We start from the raw sequence: 16,942 nt of genomic DNA, 5'->3' as shown, positions 1-16,942 counted from the left end.
AAACCTAATCCCCTAATCTTCCTCGTAGTAGGTAAAAGTTTGTCTCTGTGTTTTGATGAGTAAGTAGAACCGGCTCCCATTTCTGTATCATTTCATTTGAGTGAGTTACGTAAAAACGTGTTTTCTTCCCTTTCTGTGATGGAGCCGTACTGCCATCTAGTGGCCTCAGTTATCAGTAATTTCATAACCAACTTTATAGTTACATCTCATTTTGCATTTATTTTATAATGTTAAAAGGTAATCCTAAATCTAAGTTAGTACCAAGTTCGTTAGAATCCATTGGATAATTTTAGGTTATGTGTGGTCATTTAACAGTATTAAACCAAGGATCTTCAGAGTCGTGTGTTACGTTATTAATTGCCTTTATGTCTCCTAGCGTGTGTGATGAGAATACAGCGGTGATGAGAAACATGAATTTACACATAAGTCACATCGCGTAATTGGTCATAAAGTACGGAGAAATGAATGTCTCCTAAATCACGTTGGGTCCTTTAACTCCTGATGTGCGGTCGCTTGGCGGGAAGGTTCGCCTCCAACTCGCACCCCAAAAATTGTAGATTAAACTTAGTGAGCTCTCAGCTCAGTGCTTCTTTCTACTTTCCCTTTCACCACGGCGCTTCTCGTGTATCCTCGCTCGCACCCTTTTTCTTTGTTCTTCAATTTTACAAGAAGAGCCACAACAGCTCGTCAGAGATTTGCTGAACTTAAACTTTTTCGGAGCATTTTCTTTTCAAATCTCTTTGACGTTTTTCTTTATACCAGTTTCTAGTCAACAAAGACATTTTTGTATTTCATTTCAAGTAAGCTGAAGATAATAGTTTAAAGTGACTTTGTCAGACCAACGGGATTACTTTTGATTATTTCTGTGAGTTTAAATTGAGAAGGACACTCACTCCGCGATCCACCGTCAACTCTGCCACGGATCTAGAAGCAACACCTGCTGCACAAACTGTCAGCATCCGTCGCCTGCCCTTAAAGACTTTGTTTAAAGACTTTCACCGGTTCGCCGAGGCGGACACCGAGGCCGGTTAAAGACCGCCACACACCGACTCCACCTGCCCTGCCGCCACCGCCTTTCAGCGGGTCACCTCATCTGGAAGACGCGCAGCAGCTCTCCACTGGAGCGAAGCGACGACCCGGACCTCCCCGGAGAAGTCTAATCAAGTCGGCAAAAGTAGGCAGAGCTATATGTCGTACAGCTAAGCTTTAACGCCAAGTTTCTAAATTCTAATTTACCGTTCAGCGCGCATCCACGCTTTAGACGGTCACATATTTCTCCCCACTATCATCCATAATTAATCATTTACATCACCTGAACAGACATTACCGTGGCTTTAACGAGTTATTAATAACCGCCACAACTCTCACCTGTAGAAGTGTTCAAAGGTGTTGGCGAGCTCCAGGCCCGACAGGAAGAGCATCGGCTCCAGAAACTGCTGAAGCCGCTCCAGAGTCTCCACGCTGCCGGACGCCGTTCCGCTCGCCTGGATCATCTGGTCGATGTACTGAGCGAAGCGCTCACTCACCTGCACAACACGTCACAGCGTACAGTTCAGCTCAAACCCCAGTCACATAAAAAACCTGTCAATCTACGATTCGTCATAAAGTTCTAGAGATGTCCCGAAATCCTACAAATGTGCTGAAATCTTAAAAATGTCCTAAAATCCCTAAAACGTCCTAAAATAATAGAAATGTCCTAAAAGTCCTTCAAATGTCCTAAAAGCCTACAAATGTCCTAAAACCATCCTAGAAATGTCCTGAAATCCCTGAAACGTGTGGAGCTGCTGCGACTGGCCCCTGGCCTCTTCATTTCGCAGAAACGGCCCCGAGGCGGCCCCGGTTCAGTGTCCCTGGTCTAAATGACTCACGTGCATGGCTCTGAGGATGGAGAGCTGCAGCAGGGCGGCGGAGAAGCCGTGGCGGAGGGCGAGCACAAAGGCGGTCTGCTGTCCGAACAGCTCCTCCATGGCGTTCTTCAGCCGCAGGTAGAGCATGCGGTAACGCTCCACGAAGTCGGGCAGGCTGCAGCTCGACTCCAGAAACTTCTTCACCTGAGGGGGGAGGAGTCACGTTAAGATTCGTCCTCCGAAGAGCGGAGAGGACGCAGTGTGATCACGTACCTGTCGCTGTACCACTCCCTGCCAGCAGAGGGCGATGCCTGCGATGCTGCTGCTGCTCCTCACTTTGGGCTTGGCTGAGGAGGAGGACGAGGAGGACGAGGACGCGGCCGCCGTCTCTTTGTTTTTACCCTCCTTCCCGTCTGAAAGACAAACATCAAACAGTCGGTGTTCTGACTGAAGCTGACGTCTGCTGATCTCACAAACAAACAAAACAAAACAAACACTAGAAACGTTCTAAAAAAACCTTAAAATGTTGTAAAATATTTGCAATGTCCGAAAATCCTAGAAATGTCCTGAAGTTGTAGAAATGTCCTACAAATGTCCGATTATCAAAGAAACATCCTAAAATCCTAAAAATGTAAAAAAAAAAAAAAAATCCAAAACAATGTCCTAAAATCCTACAAATGTCCTATTGTCCTAGAAATTACCTAAAATCCTACACGTAAAATCTTAATCGTAGAAATTTCCTATTTTTAGAAACGTCCTGAAATCCTTCCAATGTCCTATTGTCCTAGAAACGTCCTGAAATCATAGAAATGTCCCAAATATTAGAACTGTCCTAGAATGCTAGAAAAAAACAAATGAAATGAGAAGTGCAGCCAGAAAACGTAAAGAGAAAGCGGCGCTGCTGTTCTTCTTTTCCAGCTGAAAAGAAAACACGTCAGCGTCTCCACTAACATGGGAGCAGGAAGTCGGCTGTCAAAATAAGAGCAGTCCAAACTGAAATAAAAAGATGGAGCGTAAACGCGTCCTGATGACGTCAGCGTTCATGTTTCGGTCGATTCAGACGAGGACGAGGAGGAGTCAGCCGACGCCCCCGCCGCACCTCCTCAGATCCCCAATCATTTTAAGAACCATCAATCTCTTCACAGGGTTCACACACAGTTTTACCAAGAACTTTCCAGGACTTTTCCAGGACTTTGAGTCAAATTTTAAATATTTGTTTTTCTTTAAGGTTTTGGGTGGTTTTTAAAGAAAACACACCTTCCAAACCAGCAGGTATGTTTGTTTATGGTTCATGGTTCATTTTAAAAGGAAAGGGGGGAAAAGGCCCTAAATTTTTTTTTTAAATGAGGGGCGATGTTAAGGGAAAAAAAACCAAGACACAAAAAACATGCCTCCCAAACCCAGGGACATGTCCTCTTACTAAACGTTAACATTTTTTAATGACTTTCTAAGAAAATAGTCCCCCAAACCTGCGGGCAAAAAAGTGCCCTTTTTTATTAGAATTCCTTTGGCCAAGTTTTAAAACATGCTTCCAAACTGTGGCCGATACAGCTCTGCAGCTGCAGCTCTGCAGCTGCAGAGCTGCAGCTCTGCAGCCCTGCAGCTCTGCAGCTCTGCAGCCCTGCAGCCCTGCAGCCCTGCAGCTCTGCAGCCCTGCAGCCCTGCAGCTCTGCAGCTCTGCAGCTCTGCAGCCCTGCAGCTCTGCAGCTCTGCAGCTCTGCAGCTCTGCAGCCCTGCAGCTCTGCAGCTGCAGCTCTGCAGCTCTGCAGCCCTGCAGCTCTGCAGCTGGGCAGCTCTGCAGCAGCGCCACCATCTGTGTGAACGCTGCACGCCGGCAAATGTTTGGATTCCTTTTTGCGCCGTGGCGTCGACAAATATTTAGTGAAACAAAGATCTTGTGGACGTAATTAATTTTTAAGTCGGAGTTGAAAATATCCGTTGTTTTGTTTTTTTTTAATGTCTGTGTATGGACAGAGCCAGAGTCAGCGTTCAGTCAGTTCTGAGGTCAAACAGCGGGGGGCGCCGAGGCGTCTTCCTGTCCTCATGTGGACATATGAAATGTCAGAGAGCAGAGCGTAAACAAACGCAGCCGTTACTTACTCTTCAGCTCTTTGCTTCGGTTGAGACCTTCTGAAAACAAAATACACCCTTTAAACAAACACGCAGTTATTTTCATACTCATACTGCAGAATATTTCACTGTCTTTAATGAAAACATTTTACACGTGTGACGGCGGCTTTCAGTTACTGCACTCTCTACGGAGGACAGAAACTGCCAAAATAAAAAAATAACTATAAATATACGAATATGGTATGAACTGCAACAACAGCAATATTTTAAATAAAACTAAATTATTAAACTTTCATTTCAATGTTTCAATTTACCTTTGTATTGATTCCCTTATTTATTTACTTTCCTACTGTCCTACATTTATTTCTAATATTATTTTTGATACATGTAATACCATATTTATGTATTTACTGAGTCATAACTTTCATTTAAAAATGATTTTTGGAGTATTTAGTGGCATTTGACTTTTGAGTGTCGCTATCATAAAAAGACGTATTCCTTCATGTAATTGTTGAGTCATGTTTTTATTTTTTTAATTTTGGCAGTTTCTGTCCTCCGTACGATGTGCTCTGTGTTTTTACTCTTTTTAATGACAGACTCATCTTCAGGATGATTCATTTCATTGATTGCAGGAGAGAAATATCATTTTTAAGTCACTATTATCGGCGAAGTCTCTTTCTGTTGTTATTCAACAAATATGACATCATCCTTTCTCAGGTGATGTCACTGTGATGTCAGATGTTCTCGTGGCGAGCTGGATGGGCCGACTCACTTGATTTGACGGGCGGTTTGAGCTCCTCGCCGTCCGGCCGGCTCGTATCCACGTGGACCAGCAGGTGTGTGAGGCGTCTCACTCTGGAGTTAAAGATGGCCGCCCGGCTTTTACAGCGGCGTGCCGACTCGGCGTTATCCAGGTACTCGCTGAGCAGCCAGGACAGAGGGCTGGCCGCCGAGGATTCTGGGTAAACACCGAGACAGCAGAGAGTGTGTGAGAAAGTAATGCCGCCTCTGTGAGGACCGACCTCAGATTTAAACCACCGCAGCAAACGTGTGTGTGTGTGTGTAAGTGTGTGTGTGTGTGTGTGTGTGTGTGTGTGTGTGTGTGTGTGTACCTGACAGTGTGATGCTGTGTACGATGGGGGTGTGTGTGTGTGTGTGTGTGTGTGTGTGTGTGTCTCTGACAGTGTGGGGGTGTGTGCGGTGGGTGTGTGTGTGTGTGTGTGTGTGGGTGTGTGTACCTGACAGTGTGATGCTGTGTACGATGGGTGTGTGTGTGTGTGTGTGTGTGTGTGTGTGTGTGTACCTGACAGTGTGATGCTGTGTACGATGGGTGTGTGTGTGTGTGTGTGTGTGTGTGTGTGTGTGTGTGTGTGTGTGTGTGTGTACCTGACAGTGTGATGCTGTGTACGATGGGTGTGATCAGAGCCTCCCAGCAGGTTCGTCCGAGAGCTTCAGCAGCTTCGGCGTCCGGCAGGAAACGATCGGCGAACATCTGCTCGTGTCGCAGAGCGCTGTTCAGCCTGAGCGCCACAACAAAACACTGTTAAACCTGTAGATTACTGCAGTATTCATAATGTATATTACTGCAGTACTACTGCGGTATATTACTGCAGTATTTATACAGTATAATCCTGCAGTATTAATGCAGTATATTTCTGCAGTATTAATACAGTATATCCCTGCAGTATATTGCAGCAGTATTCCTGCAGTTTATTCCAGCAGTTTTAACAGTGTATATTCCTGCAGTGTATTGCCGCAGTAGTAATGCAGTACACGTAGTATTACTTGTTGAAGAGCTGCAGCAGCTGGGTGCGGTCCTCCATCACTTCCTGACACCAGGTGTGGGCCTTGGTGCTGTAGAACAGGTAGGTCCGACAGCACAGCTGCTCCTTAAATACCGGCCAGAATGTCGGCTTCGGACCCAGAACCTCGAAACCGTGGACACGTGTGTCGATTCCTCCCTGTCAAAGGGGGCGGAGTCCGTACACATGGGGGCGGGGTTAGTACATAGGGGGGCAGAATCATTATATGACGGACAGAAACAGGGCGGAGCTCAGAGTCTGACCTGCTGACACCTCTTTATCCTGATCTGGATAATGGACCAGAACCTGGTCATGTTCTCCAGGAGAACCACCCGACTGGCCGACGGGGTCACGTTCACCTGTACAGGTCGGTCACAGAAACAAGAGCCTTTATTTAGGGTTACATCGTCTTTAAAAAAAGACGTGATCACAGGAGGAGCAGGAGGAGGAGGAGCAGGAGGAGGAGGAGCGGGAGGAGGAGGAGGAGCAGGAGGAGGAGGAGGAGGAGCAGGAGGAGGAGCGGGAGGAGGAGGAGCAGGAGGAGGAGGAGCGGGAGGAGGAGGAGGAGCAGGAGGAGGAGGAGGAGCAGGAGCAGGATGAGGAGGAGACTCACTGTGTTGAGTTCAGTGTTGATGTTGGTCGGGTCGTCTCCTCCCAGGACCAGGACTCGAGCCGGCATGTAGCTCGAGTCCTCGCTGGCCACCTGGATGGCCAATTGTCTGAACACAACAGAGATTCATATTGAGCTGCAGCTGTTTAATCATATATATATTTGTATTTATACGTTTGGTATAAATGAATTCTGTATATTTGTCTTTATATATTTGGCATTTAGGTATTTATATATTCTGTGTATGTGTATTATCCTATTCTGTGTACCTGTATGAAGTATGAGCAGTGGTGCACGTTGTACCTGATGACGACTCCTTTGTGCATGTAGATGTTGATGAAGTGCGAGCCGGTGCAGCCGTTGGACTCCCAGTACGTTTTGGGGTTCTTGTCAGTGAGCTTGTTAGCTCGATGGTGATTGGACGAGACCTCCACCTTCTCCCAGCACTTATCCTCCTTCAGCTCCACACTGGAGCCTGAACACAGCAGTGACCAGTTACACCAGTCACACCAGTCACGCCAGTCACGCCAGTCACGCCAGTCACACCAGTCACACCAGTCACACCAGTCACGCCAGTCACGCCAGTTATACTGGTCATTACAGTTACCCCAGTCAGACCAGTAACCCCAGTCACAGCACGCGTTGTGTGTAATAACTGTATTTCTGAGGTTATGAGGCATGAACGGACCTTGGCAGAGATTCCTGAGGAACACGTCAAAAAAGGGGATGTTGATTGGTTGATGGCTGCGGCGATGCTCCTCGATCTGACCCAACACCATCTGACAGGAAACAGGAAGTCCACCAGGTGAGACGTGTCAGGACAGGAAGTGCAACCGGCTTCATTTTTAAGAAGTTTCTTTACCAGCGACTGTTTGATTTGCTCTCTAACTAACTAACTAACTAACTAACTAACATAACTACAGCAGACCTCAGAGGGAAGGAAAGTGAGCGTTTTTGCCAAATTAAAAAAAAAAAACTCTCTCAAGGTGTTCTTGAGATATCACGTTCATGAAAATGCTATGGACCCGAGGTCACACTGACGTTGACCTTTGACCACCAGAGATTTATCACTTAATTGTTGAGTCCAAGTTCACATTTACGTCAAATTAAAAAAAAAAATCCCTTGAGATGAGAGTTATTGCATTCACCAGAAAAAGACGAGTTCACAGCGACCTTCTGTGAAATTTGAATCAGTTATTTCTTAAGTGGATGTTTGTGCCAAATTTAAGGAAATTCTTTCAACCAACACATTCACAAAAATAAGACAGGCGGGTTCACAGTGACCTACTAATAATTCCTAATTACTTCATTATTGAGTCCAAGTGGACATTTGTGCCAAATTTGAAAAAAATCCCTTAAGGTGTTCCTGAGATACTGCGTTCACAAAAATGATACGCGCACAAGGTCACAGCTGACCACTGACCACCAAAACCTAATCAGTTCATCGTTAAGTCCACGTGGAAGTTTGTGCCAAAATTAAGAAAAATTCCATGAGGTATTACAGTGTGTTCACAGCGACCTTCAACAACCCAAATCAATCACTTCATCTTTGAGTCCAAGTGGATGTTTGTGCCACATTTTAAGAAATTCTCTCAAGGGGTTGTTGAGATACCAAGTTCACGAGAACAAGACGGATGCTAGGTCACAGCGACCTTCAACCACCAAATTTTAATCACTTCATCTTTCAGTCCATGTGGACATTTGTCCCAAATTTGAAGAAGAAATCTTGATATATGACATATGTTGGTAAGATGTCTTGTCTATGAGAATGGGAAGGACATATGGACATGGATAAAAATAATTCATTTAACTTTTAAAATCGTGATTTGATTCTGAGCCGGTCTGCAGATGACAAGAAAAACACTGAAGACCAATCTTCTATAATCTTTGATTGTGTGTTTATGGATGAAGTGTCTGAAATTGAGTTGATACGGTGGATGAAATCTGTCTCAGAGCGGATCAGTATGAGCGGTTAAACGTGTCTCTGGCGTACCTGGATGCATCCGGCGAGCACGCTGGTGGTCATCTTCTTGTAGAGGCTGGCGTACTTCTCGCAGTCGGTGATGAGGTCTCGCAGCTCGGTGACCAGCAGCAGGTTAGTGCTGTGTTTGTCCAGAGCTTTCGCCAGAGCCTCCTTTGTCCCCAGACGACACATCACCACCGCATAGTCCTTGTTCAAGGACGCCAGCCGGTACAGGAAGCGTATAAACTGCTGGACCACCTGGACAACCAATCACAGGGAGTTAAAGGTGCACGTCGGGGGCGGGGTTTGCTGTGTGTTTGTGGTGTACCGACCTCTCTGTCGTTGATGAAGGCCGTCATGGAGGACAGGCAGGGCTCAATGCTCTCGTGCCACGGCAGCATGTCCTCCTGGTAGCTGTCCAGGAACTTATTCAAGATCCTGCAGGAGGACACACAGCCAATCAGAGGAGCTCTAAAACACCATCACCACCATCACCACCATCATCATCACCATCACCATCATCATCACCATCATCACCACCATCACCACCATCATCACCACCATCATCACCATCACCACCACCATCATCACCATCACCATCATCACCATCATCACCATCATCATCACCATCATCACCATCACCATCACCATCATCACCATCATCATCACCATCACCATCATCACCATCACCATCACCATCATCACCATCATCATCACCATCACCATCATCACCACCATCACCACCATCATCACCACCATCATCACCATCACCATCATCACCATCACCATCATCACCATCATCATCACCATCATCATCATCATCACCACCACCATCATCACCATCATCATCACCATCACCATCATCACCATCACCACCACCATCACCATCATCACCATCACCACCATCTTCATCACCACCACCATCATCATCTTCATCACCACCACCATCATCATCATCATCATCACCACCATCACCATCATCATCACCACCATCATCATCACCATCATCATCATCATCACCACCACCATCATCACCATCACCATCACCATCATCACCATCACCACCACCATCACCATCACCATCACCACCACCATCATCATCTTCATCACCACCATCACCATCACCACCACCATCACCATCACCATCACCATCATCATCTTCATCACCACCACCATCATCATCATCATCATCATCACCACCATCACATCATCATCACCACCACCACCACCATCACCATCATCATCTTCATCATCACCACCATCACCACCATCATCACCACCACCATCATCTTCATCATCACCACCATCATCACCACCATCACCATCATCATCATCATCACCACCACCACCATCATCATCATCATCATCATCATCATCACCACCATCATCTTCATCATCACCACCACCATCATCATCACCACCATCATCATCTTCATCATCACCACCACCATCATCATCATCACCACCATCATCATCACCATCATCATCATCATCACCACCATCATCATCATCATCACCATCACCATCACCATCACCATCACCATCAACATCAACATCAAAATCACCATCACCATCATCATCACAGTGTTTCCTCTACACTCATTTAGGAGTGGCGGCCCGCTCCTTCAAATGTCGTTTTTTTTTTTTAAATTGCAAATACACCACCGCCGCATCACAGCACAGTCCTGCACTGCGTTGGGTGTCGCGAGTGCTGAGGCAGATAACTATCTTGCTCCGTATCTACTCTTTGGGGTAGATCTACTCTTTGGGGTAGATCTACTCTTTGGGGTAGATACCACCCCCAACAGAACTAACTAACTGGTGCCGACGTTAATTAGCTACTCACATCCAGGCATCAGGTCGGAGTGTCAGAGGAGTGCAAAATATTGATGGCCAGCTAAGGTTACGTAGCTTAAGTTAATTGGGCCCGGTGCCAACTCAACTCAGTGTCGCTAACGTGAGTAAACTAATTGATAGCATTAAGCGATATACACGCCATGATGTAACTGCTGACTGCATTTTCAGATGAGCTTGTTCAAATATTTTTCAAAGAAGAGAAAGACACCTGATGAGGATGGCGCTAGTCAGGTATCATTAGCCTTTTTACTGACTCAAATTATGATGGTTAGGTAAAAAATTATGTTCACACTTGTAATCAAATGTGACGTGAGTGTAAATTATCTAACGTTAATGTTTTATGTAATCGTATAAGACAAGTAACAGACAGGGAGGAGCAGTGCAACAAAGTGAAGGAGAGCAGAGTACAGGAGGGGGAGTGCCGAGTGAAGGAGCAGGAGAGCAAAGTGATGGTGCCGGAGAGAGAGATGAGAGGAGAGGAGAAAAACATAAAGGGAAACACAGGCTATCAGGCTGGGACCCTAAATGGGTTGAAAAAAAAAAAATTTGTAGGTGAAGCCTGACTTGAGAAACAGGCTGCAGGGGGATCACCCTGCAGCATGTATGCTGCTGAGCATCAGCGGGCCTCTTGGGGAATTTCCGTACAACAGAGCCTCAGAGCTGCTCTACAAAAAACCAAGAAAAATCCATTGTTCTGAGCCCGGGTGCAAACTTTGCCACTGATTACAGCCCCATCAAGAAATTATTATTTATTGTTTTTATCATTTTATTGTTGAATTTTTGTTATTATTTTTTATTTTTGCATTCAGCCTTTAAAAAGCGGCATTTGTTTACGCCGCCACGGCTCCCCAGAGAGCCTGCCCCCGCTGCTGAAAAAAATCCTAGAGGAAACACTGCAGCATCATCATCATCACCATCACCATCACCATCACCATCACCATCATCATCACCACCATTTGTTTTAGTTTCATCTTCAGTCAGACTTTGAGTTATTTGGAAACAGCAGGTCACATCGCTCCGTGTCTCATCCAGCTGCTCAGGCTGAGCTCTCGTTATTATTACCAGGGCCACGTGTAGTGATTTGGGGGCCCGGGGCCACAGGCACATTGACTAATTGTAAAACCTTTCTCTAACTGGGAATGTTGACAGGTTGTTGGCAGCTACAGGAGAAGTAGGCCGAATCAAAACACAGCAGGCGCTCAAGTCAGAGTTTGGCCTGTTGTACTCAAATTTACCTCAAGTTTGTTTCAGATGGAGCTTTTGACTCTAATGCTGAAAAGTTTAATACAAATAAAGCATCATATGTTTATTACTCTCAACACACTATGATGTGTCAGTGAATTATGAGAGCAAAAACTAAAAGAAAAATAATCATTCATTAATCAGAATGGAGGTGAAATGTTCAATAAATCGTGATATTGATTTGAGGTATAATTGCCCAGCACTAATTATCATCATCATCATCATCATCATCATCATCATCATCATCATCATCATCTTCTTCTTCACCACCAGGTGGTGCTGGTCAGTACCTGAGGATGGAGAGCAGGACAGCACGGTCGGCTCGGTGATGCTCCATCAGACGAACCAGATCCTGATATGTGTCCCGACTGCGGGTCACCTGTTCAACCAATAATCACCTATGATTAATGACCGACACACAGATCAAAACATAGTTTCATCACAGTGCTTCTCAACTGGTGGGTCGAGGTCCTGAAATGGGTCACGGGTCCACCCCGAATGGACCACAGTTGACTCTCGACCATGTCACGTTTGTGAAAAACTGGCTGTCTGAGGTTCTTTTTTTTTACCCTCCCCAAAGATCCAAATATTTGTCCTTGAGCCTCCCTGAGATACGCGTTAAGAGTTCATCCCACATGCTGTGTTCAAGGACTGTCGGAAATTTGAAAATCCAACAATAATTTCTGTTGTTAAAGTTTCTGGCAGTGATAAATGGTGTCACTTTGGTAATTTTGTATATTTTATTCAGTGGTCCTGCTGTTTGGAAGGCATGTTTTCATTAAAACTCCCCAAAAATGTTTTAGAGAGGAAAAAAGTTTTAAAAGAAAAAAAAGTTTGCTTAACTTGTTTAAGGGAAAAAGAAATCTCCAAAAAAGTTAAAAGAAAAAACAAAAAGGCCAAAAATTTCTAAGGGAACATGGCCACAGGAATTTTTATTTTTTGGTAATTTTGTTCTTATGTACAAAATGTGCCGAATTTTAAAGAAAACATTCCTTCCCCACCACAGGCCAACAAAAAAATAATAAAATAAAACACCCAAATAAAAAAAATTTAAAATCACCAAAAAATGCGCTCAAAGTTTTTAAAATCACTCAAAATTTGAAAGGAAAACAAAAGTCTAAAAGCAGAAAGAGGTCCAGGCTAAGCCTCGTGTCCCAGAAACAGCCCTGATTTTAACTGACGCTTTTATTCTTGCAACATGCTTCATTTCATTGTTTTTTAAGCCCACGTTATCTAAATGAACTCAAATAACATTGAATATGTGGTCACGTGTCTTACGTGCGGACCTGAAACTAAAGACTGAGCAGAAATCTGGGCCCGGTGGCTGCACCAGTGGGGAACCAGTGCTGCAGAGAGACAGGAAGCGTTTGGCCCACCTGGCTGCGCTGCTCGTCGAGCTGCGAGGCGTCGTCACACAGCAGCTGCTCCAGAGTCTGGATCACCTCTTTGGTGGCCGTCAGCTCCTTCAGACTCACAATCAACATCTGCAGCTCCGTGTCCTTAAAATCCAGCTGCTCCCGACACTCTGAGACACACACGGTTTTTTGTTTGTTTGTTTGAGCACAAATGTCATTTCAAAGTTTGTGAGAAAATATATAAATACATGTTAAATGTTAGATTAGCTTTTAATTTTTGATTTTTTTTTATCTTTACCTTTAAATTATTATTATTATTTAATTCTTATCTATTTATTCTTATCATCATTGTTATTATCATCATTTCATATAAAGTCCTATGTCGGGAAATCTTCCCTTTCGTGACAATGGAAAATAAAAAGTAAAAACAAAACAACATTAAAATAGGTTGTATTAGTTGGAGCCGGTCTGCTCCGCTTGTGTTTCACAGTGCTGTCAGGTTATTCTGGGCAGTTTGAGAGTCTAAGATTTTGTATTTGATTATAAAAAACTGTCACCTGCTGTAAGATGTCACAAAAAGAGCGAGAGGGGTCGCTGAACCCAACAGCAGCTTTTAATCCCCGTGAATTCCTCAAACTTTGTCAAATCAACACAAATTTATCGCAACGTCGACTCATTTCATTGTGCAGCTGCTCACAGCGTACTGATTCGCTCAGCCTCTCTCTATCCGTTTATCACGATGCTGCTGCTCCACACACACAGTGACAGAACCACCATTTCAACCAGCGGGTATTAACGGGGTTATTGACTCGAGTCATGTGTGACATCACATCACGGGCTCGTGCGATGCGTACCTTTGCTCTCCAGCTTGTGCACCATGGAGATGTGGTTGAGGGCAATGATGGCGAGCATGGTCTCGGCTCTGGACAGGCTGAGACACTTCTTGAGGACGGCGGTGACGTCGGCGGCCACCAGCTGTTCGGCCAGGCTCTTGTGGTTGGAGATGAGCATGATGATGACCAGCAGGCCGTTTCGCACCGACAACGTGCAGCTGCACAGAGGAGCAGCGTCAGTAACAGGTGAGCGGCAGAGGGAGGAAACACGCAAACCTGCGACAGGAAGTTACCCTTTAGTCTGCAGCATGAGGTCGACGGCGGCCGGCACGGCTCCCAGCAGCCCCTTGGAGCCTTCGGGCGTGGCCGAGCCGATGCTGGCGAAGATCTCCAACATCATCTGAGTGCCCGACTCGGAGAGCGGAAGGCTGCTGCCGACGCTGCGCAGGTCGTGTTTACTGGCTCCGGTGATCACCTTCAGAGTCTGACAACAGCAACAGTAACAACAATAAAAACACAAACAACAACAACAACACCACCAACAACAAAAACAACAACAACACAAACAACAACAACAAAAACAACAATAACACAAACAACAACAACAACAACACAAACAACAACAACAAAAACAACAATAACACAAACAACAACAACAACACCAATAACAACAAAAACAACAATAACACAAACAACAACAACAACACCAATAACAACAAAAACAAAACCAACAACAACACAAACAACAACACCAATAACGACACAAACAAAAACAACAACAACAACACAAACAACAACAACACCAACAACAACAAAAACAACAACAAAAACAACAATAACACAAACAACAACACCAATAACAACAAAAACAAAACCAACAACAACACAAACAACACCAATAACAACACAAACAAAAACAACACAAACAACAACAACACCAACAACAACACAAACAACAACAACAAAAACAACAACACAAACAACAACAACACCAATAACAACAACAACAAAACCAACAACAACACAAACAACAACACCAATAACGACACAAACAAAAACAACACAAACAACAACAACAACACCAATAACAACAAAAACAAAACCAACAACAACACAAACAACAACACCAATAACGACACAAACAAAAACAACAACAACACAAACAACAACAACAACAACACCAACAACAACGCCAATAACAACACAAACAAAAACAACAACAACACAAACAACAACAAAAACAACAGGTCACGGGTCAGAGCTGAGAAGATTTCAGTAGATTTTAGAAAATGTCAGTAAAGTTCAGTAAAGCTCAGCAGATTTTAAAAGATTTTAGTAAAACATGTATTTATAAATATAATGATAATATGTTAAAGTATATTTTGAAATTATAGAGATATAGAGTAATCTAGATACACTGTAATAATACAGTAGATTACAGTAGATTTTACTGTAGATTAGTAGATTAAACTGTAAACTACAGTAGATTTTACAGTAGATTTAACTATAGATTTTTCAGTGGAGTAGAGTAGATTTTACTGTAGGTTACAGTAGATTTTAGAGTGGAGTTTCTCACCGCGAGCGCCAGCTGCTGGACGTGAGTGACGGTGGAGAACTCCTGCATGCAGGACAGGATGGCTTTGACTCCGCCCTCGGTGGCGAAGGACACCCTCCACTCGTATTTCAGCATCAGCAGGTGAGTCAGTCTGAGCGTGCTGATCACCAGGTCTCTGCAGGACGAGGACAGCAGCTCCACCAGCAGCTTCAGCACCTTGTCCCTGACCGCGGACAGACAGAAGACACAGATTATAGTCCCTGACCGCGGACAGACTGAAGACACAGATTATAGTCCCTGACCGCGGACAGACAGAAGACACAGATTATAGTCCCTGACCGCGGACAGACTGAAGACACAGATTATAGTCCCTGACCGCGGACAGACAGAAGACACAGATTATAGTCCCTGACCGCGGACAGACTGAAGACACAGATTATAGTCCCTGACCGCGGACAGACAGAAGACACAGATTATAGTCCCTGACCGCGGACAGACTGAAGACACCGATTATAGTCCCTGACCGCGGACAGACAGAAGACACAGATTATAGTCCCTGACCGCGGACAGACTGAAGACACAGATTATAGTCCCTGACCGCGGACAGACTGAAGACACAGATTATAGTCCCTGACCGCGGACAGACTGAAGACACAGATTATAGTCCCTGACCGCGGACAGACAGAAGACACTGGGTTATTTTTCCTGTCTGCCTTGTCTAAACTGCTTCCGGCTCTGTATATTTCCTGGAACACGCTCCTGTTGTGTTGTACAGATTTTGATCGTGGCTCTGTGTATTTCCTGGTGACGAGTCTCACCGTATAGTCTGAGCCGAGTCGCTCCTCATGGAGTTCTTCTCCTGCGCCGCCTTCTCCTCCAGCAGCCGGGTGACGAAGAGGACGGCGGCCAGCTGCTGGCTCTGGTCTGAGGACGACCCCCCCTTCTTCAGGATGTCCACCACCTCCCCCAGCTTCTCCAGGACCGTCTTCTTCCCCTGGACACGGGGGTTGTTGAACACTGCATGAGGACAGACACACGGACCGAGACTCTGACTCTGCATGTCCTCCTGATGGTACACTCAAGGCTTCAGTACATCACAGCAGATTTCAGTAGACTTGTAAGATTTGAGTAGATTTTTAGAACATTTTAGAAGATTTTAGTAGAATTTTAGAAGATTTCAGTACATTTTAGTTGATTTCAAGATTTTAAGAATATTTAGTACATTTTTACAGAATTTCAGTAGATTTCAGCAGAATTTTTTGAAGATTTCAGTACATTTCAGCTGATTTCAGAAGATTTTTTTAAAAGATTTTGTTTTTTGTAGATTATAGACACAGAATTTCAGTAGATTTTAGAATTTGGTGGAGGTCTAAGATATTAGTAAATTTTAGATTTCAGAAGATCTTTGAAGGTTTCACCGCTGTCTCTGTCCCTGTCTCCCACCTTTCATCTTGTCCTCCAGGTCCTCAGGGTATTTGCTGTCGTCCTCTGACGGCAGCTCGTTGTCCGTCTCCGGGCTGCCGCAGCCTGAATCAGCAGGAAGTTCCTTCTTTGCTTTCTTGGAGACGGAGCCCATTGCTGAGGACGAGGACGCAGAGGACGAGGAAGCTGAGGCTAAAGATGAGGAGGACAAGTTCTGTCCTCCTCCCCCACCTCCTCCTCCTCCTCCTCCTCCTCCTCCTCCTCCTCCTCCTCCTGCCGCCCCGAGGCCGGACGGACCCAGAGAGCTTTCAGCTGGAGGACAAAGAACAAGAGACAGTGTCATAAACTCAGAGACATGTCTGTCTGTGTGTCTTCCCTGCAGAGAC

At 45.0% G+C, this 16,942-nt stretch overlaps 1 protein-coding gene across 3 annotated transcripts in view; it reads right to left on the bottom strand.

Moving 5' to 3' along the window:
- Positions 1 to 16,942, bottom strand: part of cul9 (cullin 9) — a 45,709-nt gene that overhangs the window by 16,925 nt on the left and 11,842 nt on the right. The window contains exons 8-27 of one of the 3 annotated variants that reach the window (XM_088086894.1): positions 16,578 to 16,868; positions 15,953 to 16,151; positions 15,156 to 15,357; positions 13,873 to 14,063; positions 13,601 to 13,797; positions 12,768 to 12,916; positions 11,682 to 11,770; positions 8,625 to 8,730; positions 8,323 to 8,550; positions 7,018 to 7,108; positions 6,633 to 6,804; positions 6,333 to 6,438; positions 5,983 to 6,078; positions 5,703 to 5,878; positions 5,304 to 5,437; positions 4,690 to 4,875; positions 3,948 to 3,977; positions 2,121 to 2,260; positions 1,869 to 2,051; positions 1,369 to 1,526 (exon numbers count right to left, since the gene is read on the bottom strand). In XM_088086894.1, coding sequence (XP_087943020.1) covers positions 1,369 to 1,526; positions 1,869 to 2,051; positions 2,121 to 2,260; positions 3,948 to 3,977; positions 4,690 to 4,875; positions 5,304 to 5,437; positions 5,703 to 5,878; positions 5,983 to 6,078; positions 6,333 to 6,438; positions 6,633 to 6,804; positions 7,018 to 7,108; positions 8,323 to 8,550; positions 8,625 to 8,730; positions 11,682 to 11,770; positions 12,768 to 12,916; positions 13,601 to 13,797; positions 13,873 to 14,063; positions 15,156 to 15,357; positions 15,953 to 16,151; positions 16,578 to 16,868 — 3,124 coding nt within the window. The remainder of the gene's footprint in view (positions 1 to 1,368; positions 1,527 to 1,868; positions 2,052 to 2,120; positions 2,261 to 3,947; positions 3,978 to 4,689; positions 4,876 to 5,303; positions 5,438 to 5,702; positions 5,879 to 5,982; positions 6,079 to 6,332; positions 6,439 to 6,632; positions 6,805 to 7,017; positions 7,109 to 8,322; positions 8,551 to 8,624; positions 8,731 to 11,681; positions 11,771 to 12,767; positions 12,917 to 13,600; positions 13,798 to 13,872; positions 14,064 to 15,155; positions 15,358 to 15,952; positions 16,152 to 16,577; positions 16,869 to 16,942) is intronic. The other 2 variants (XM_088086895.1, XM_088086896.1) reach the window with 2 other exon arrangements.

Source organism: Plectropomus leopardus, chromosome 13, assembly GCF_026936395.1.
Source record: "Plectropomus leopardus strain MGB_pleo_1.0 chromosome 13, ASM2693639v1, whole genome shotgun sequence".
Lineage (NCBI taxonomy): Eukaryota > Metazoa > Chordata > Actinopteri > Perciformes > Serranidae > Plectropomus > Plectropomus leopardus.
The sequence above is the reverse complement of the archived record's forward strand: the minus strand, read 5'-3'. Positions and strand labels throughout refer to the sequence as shown.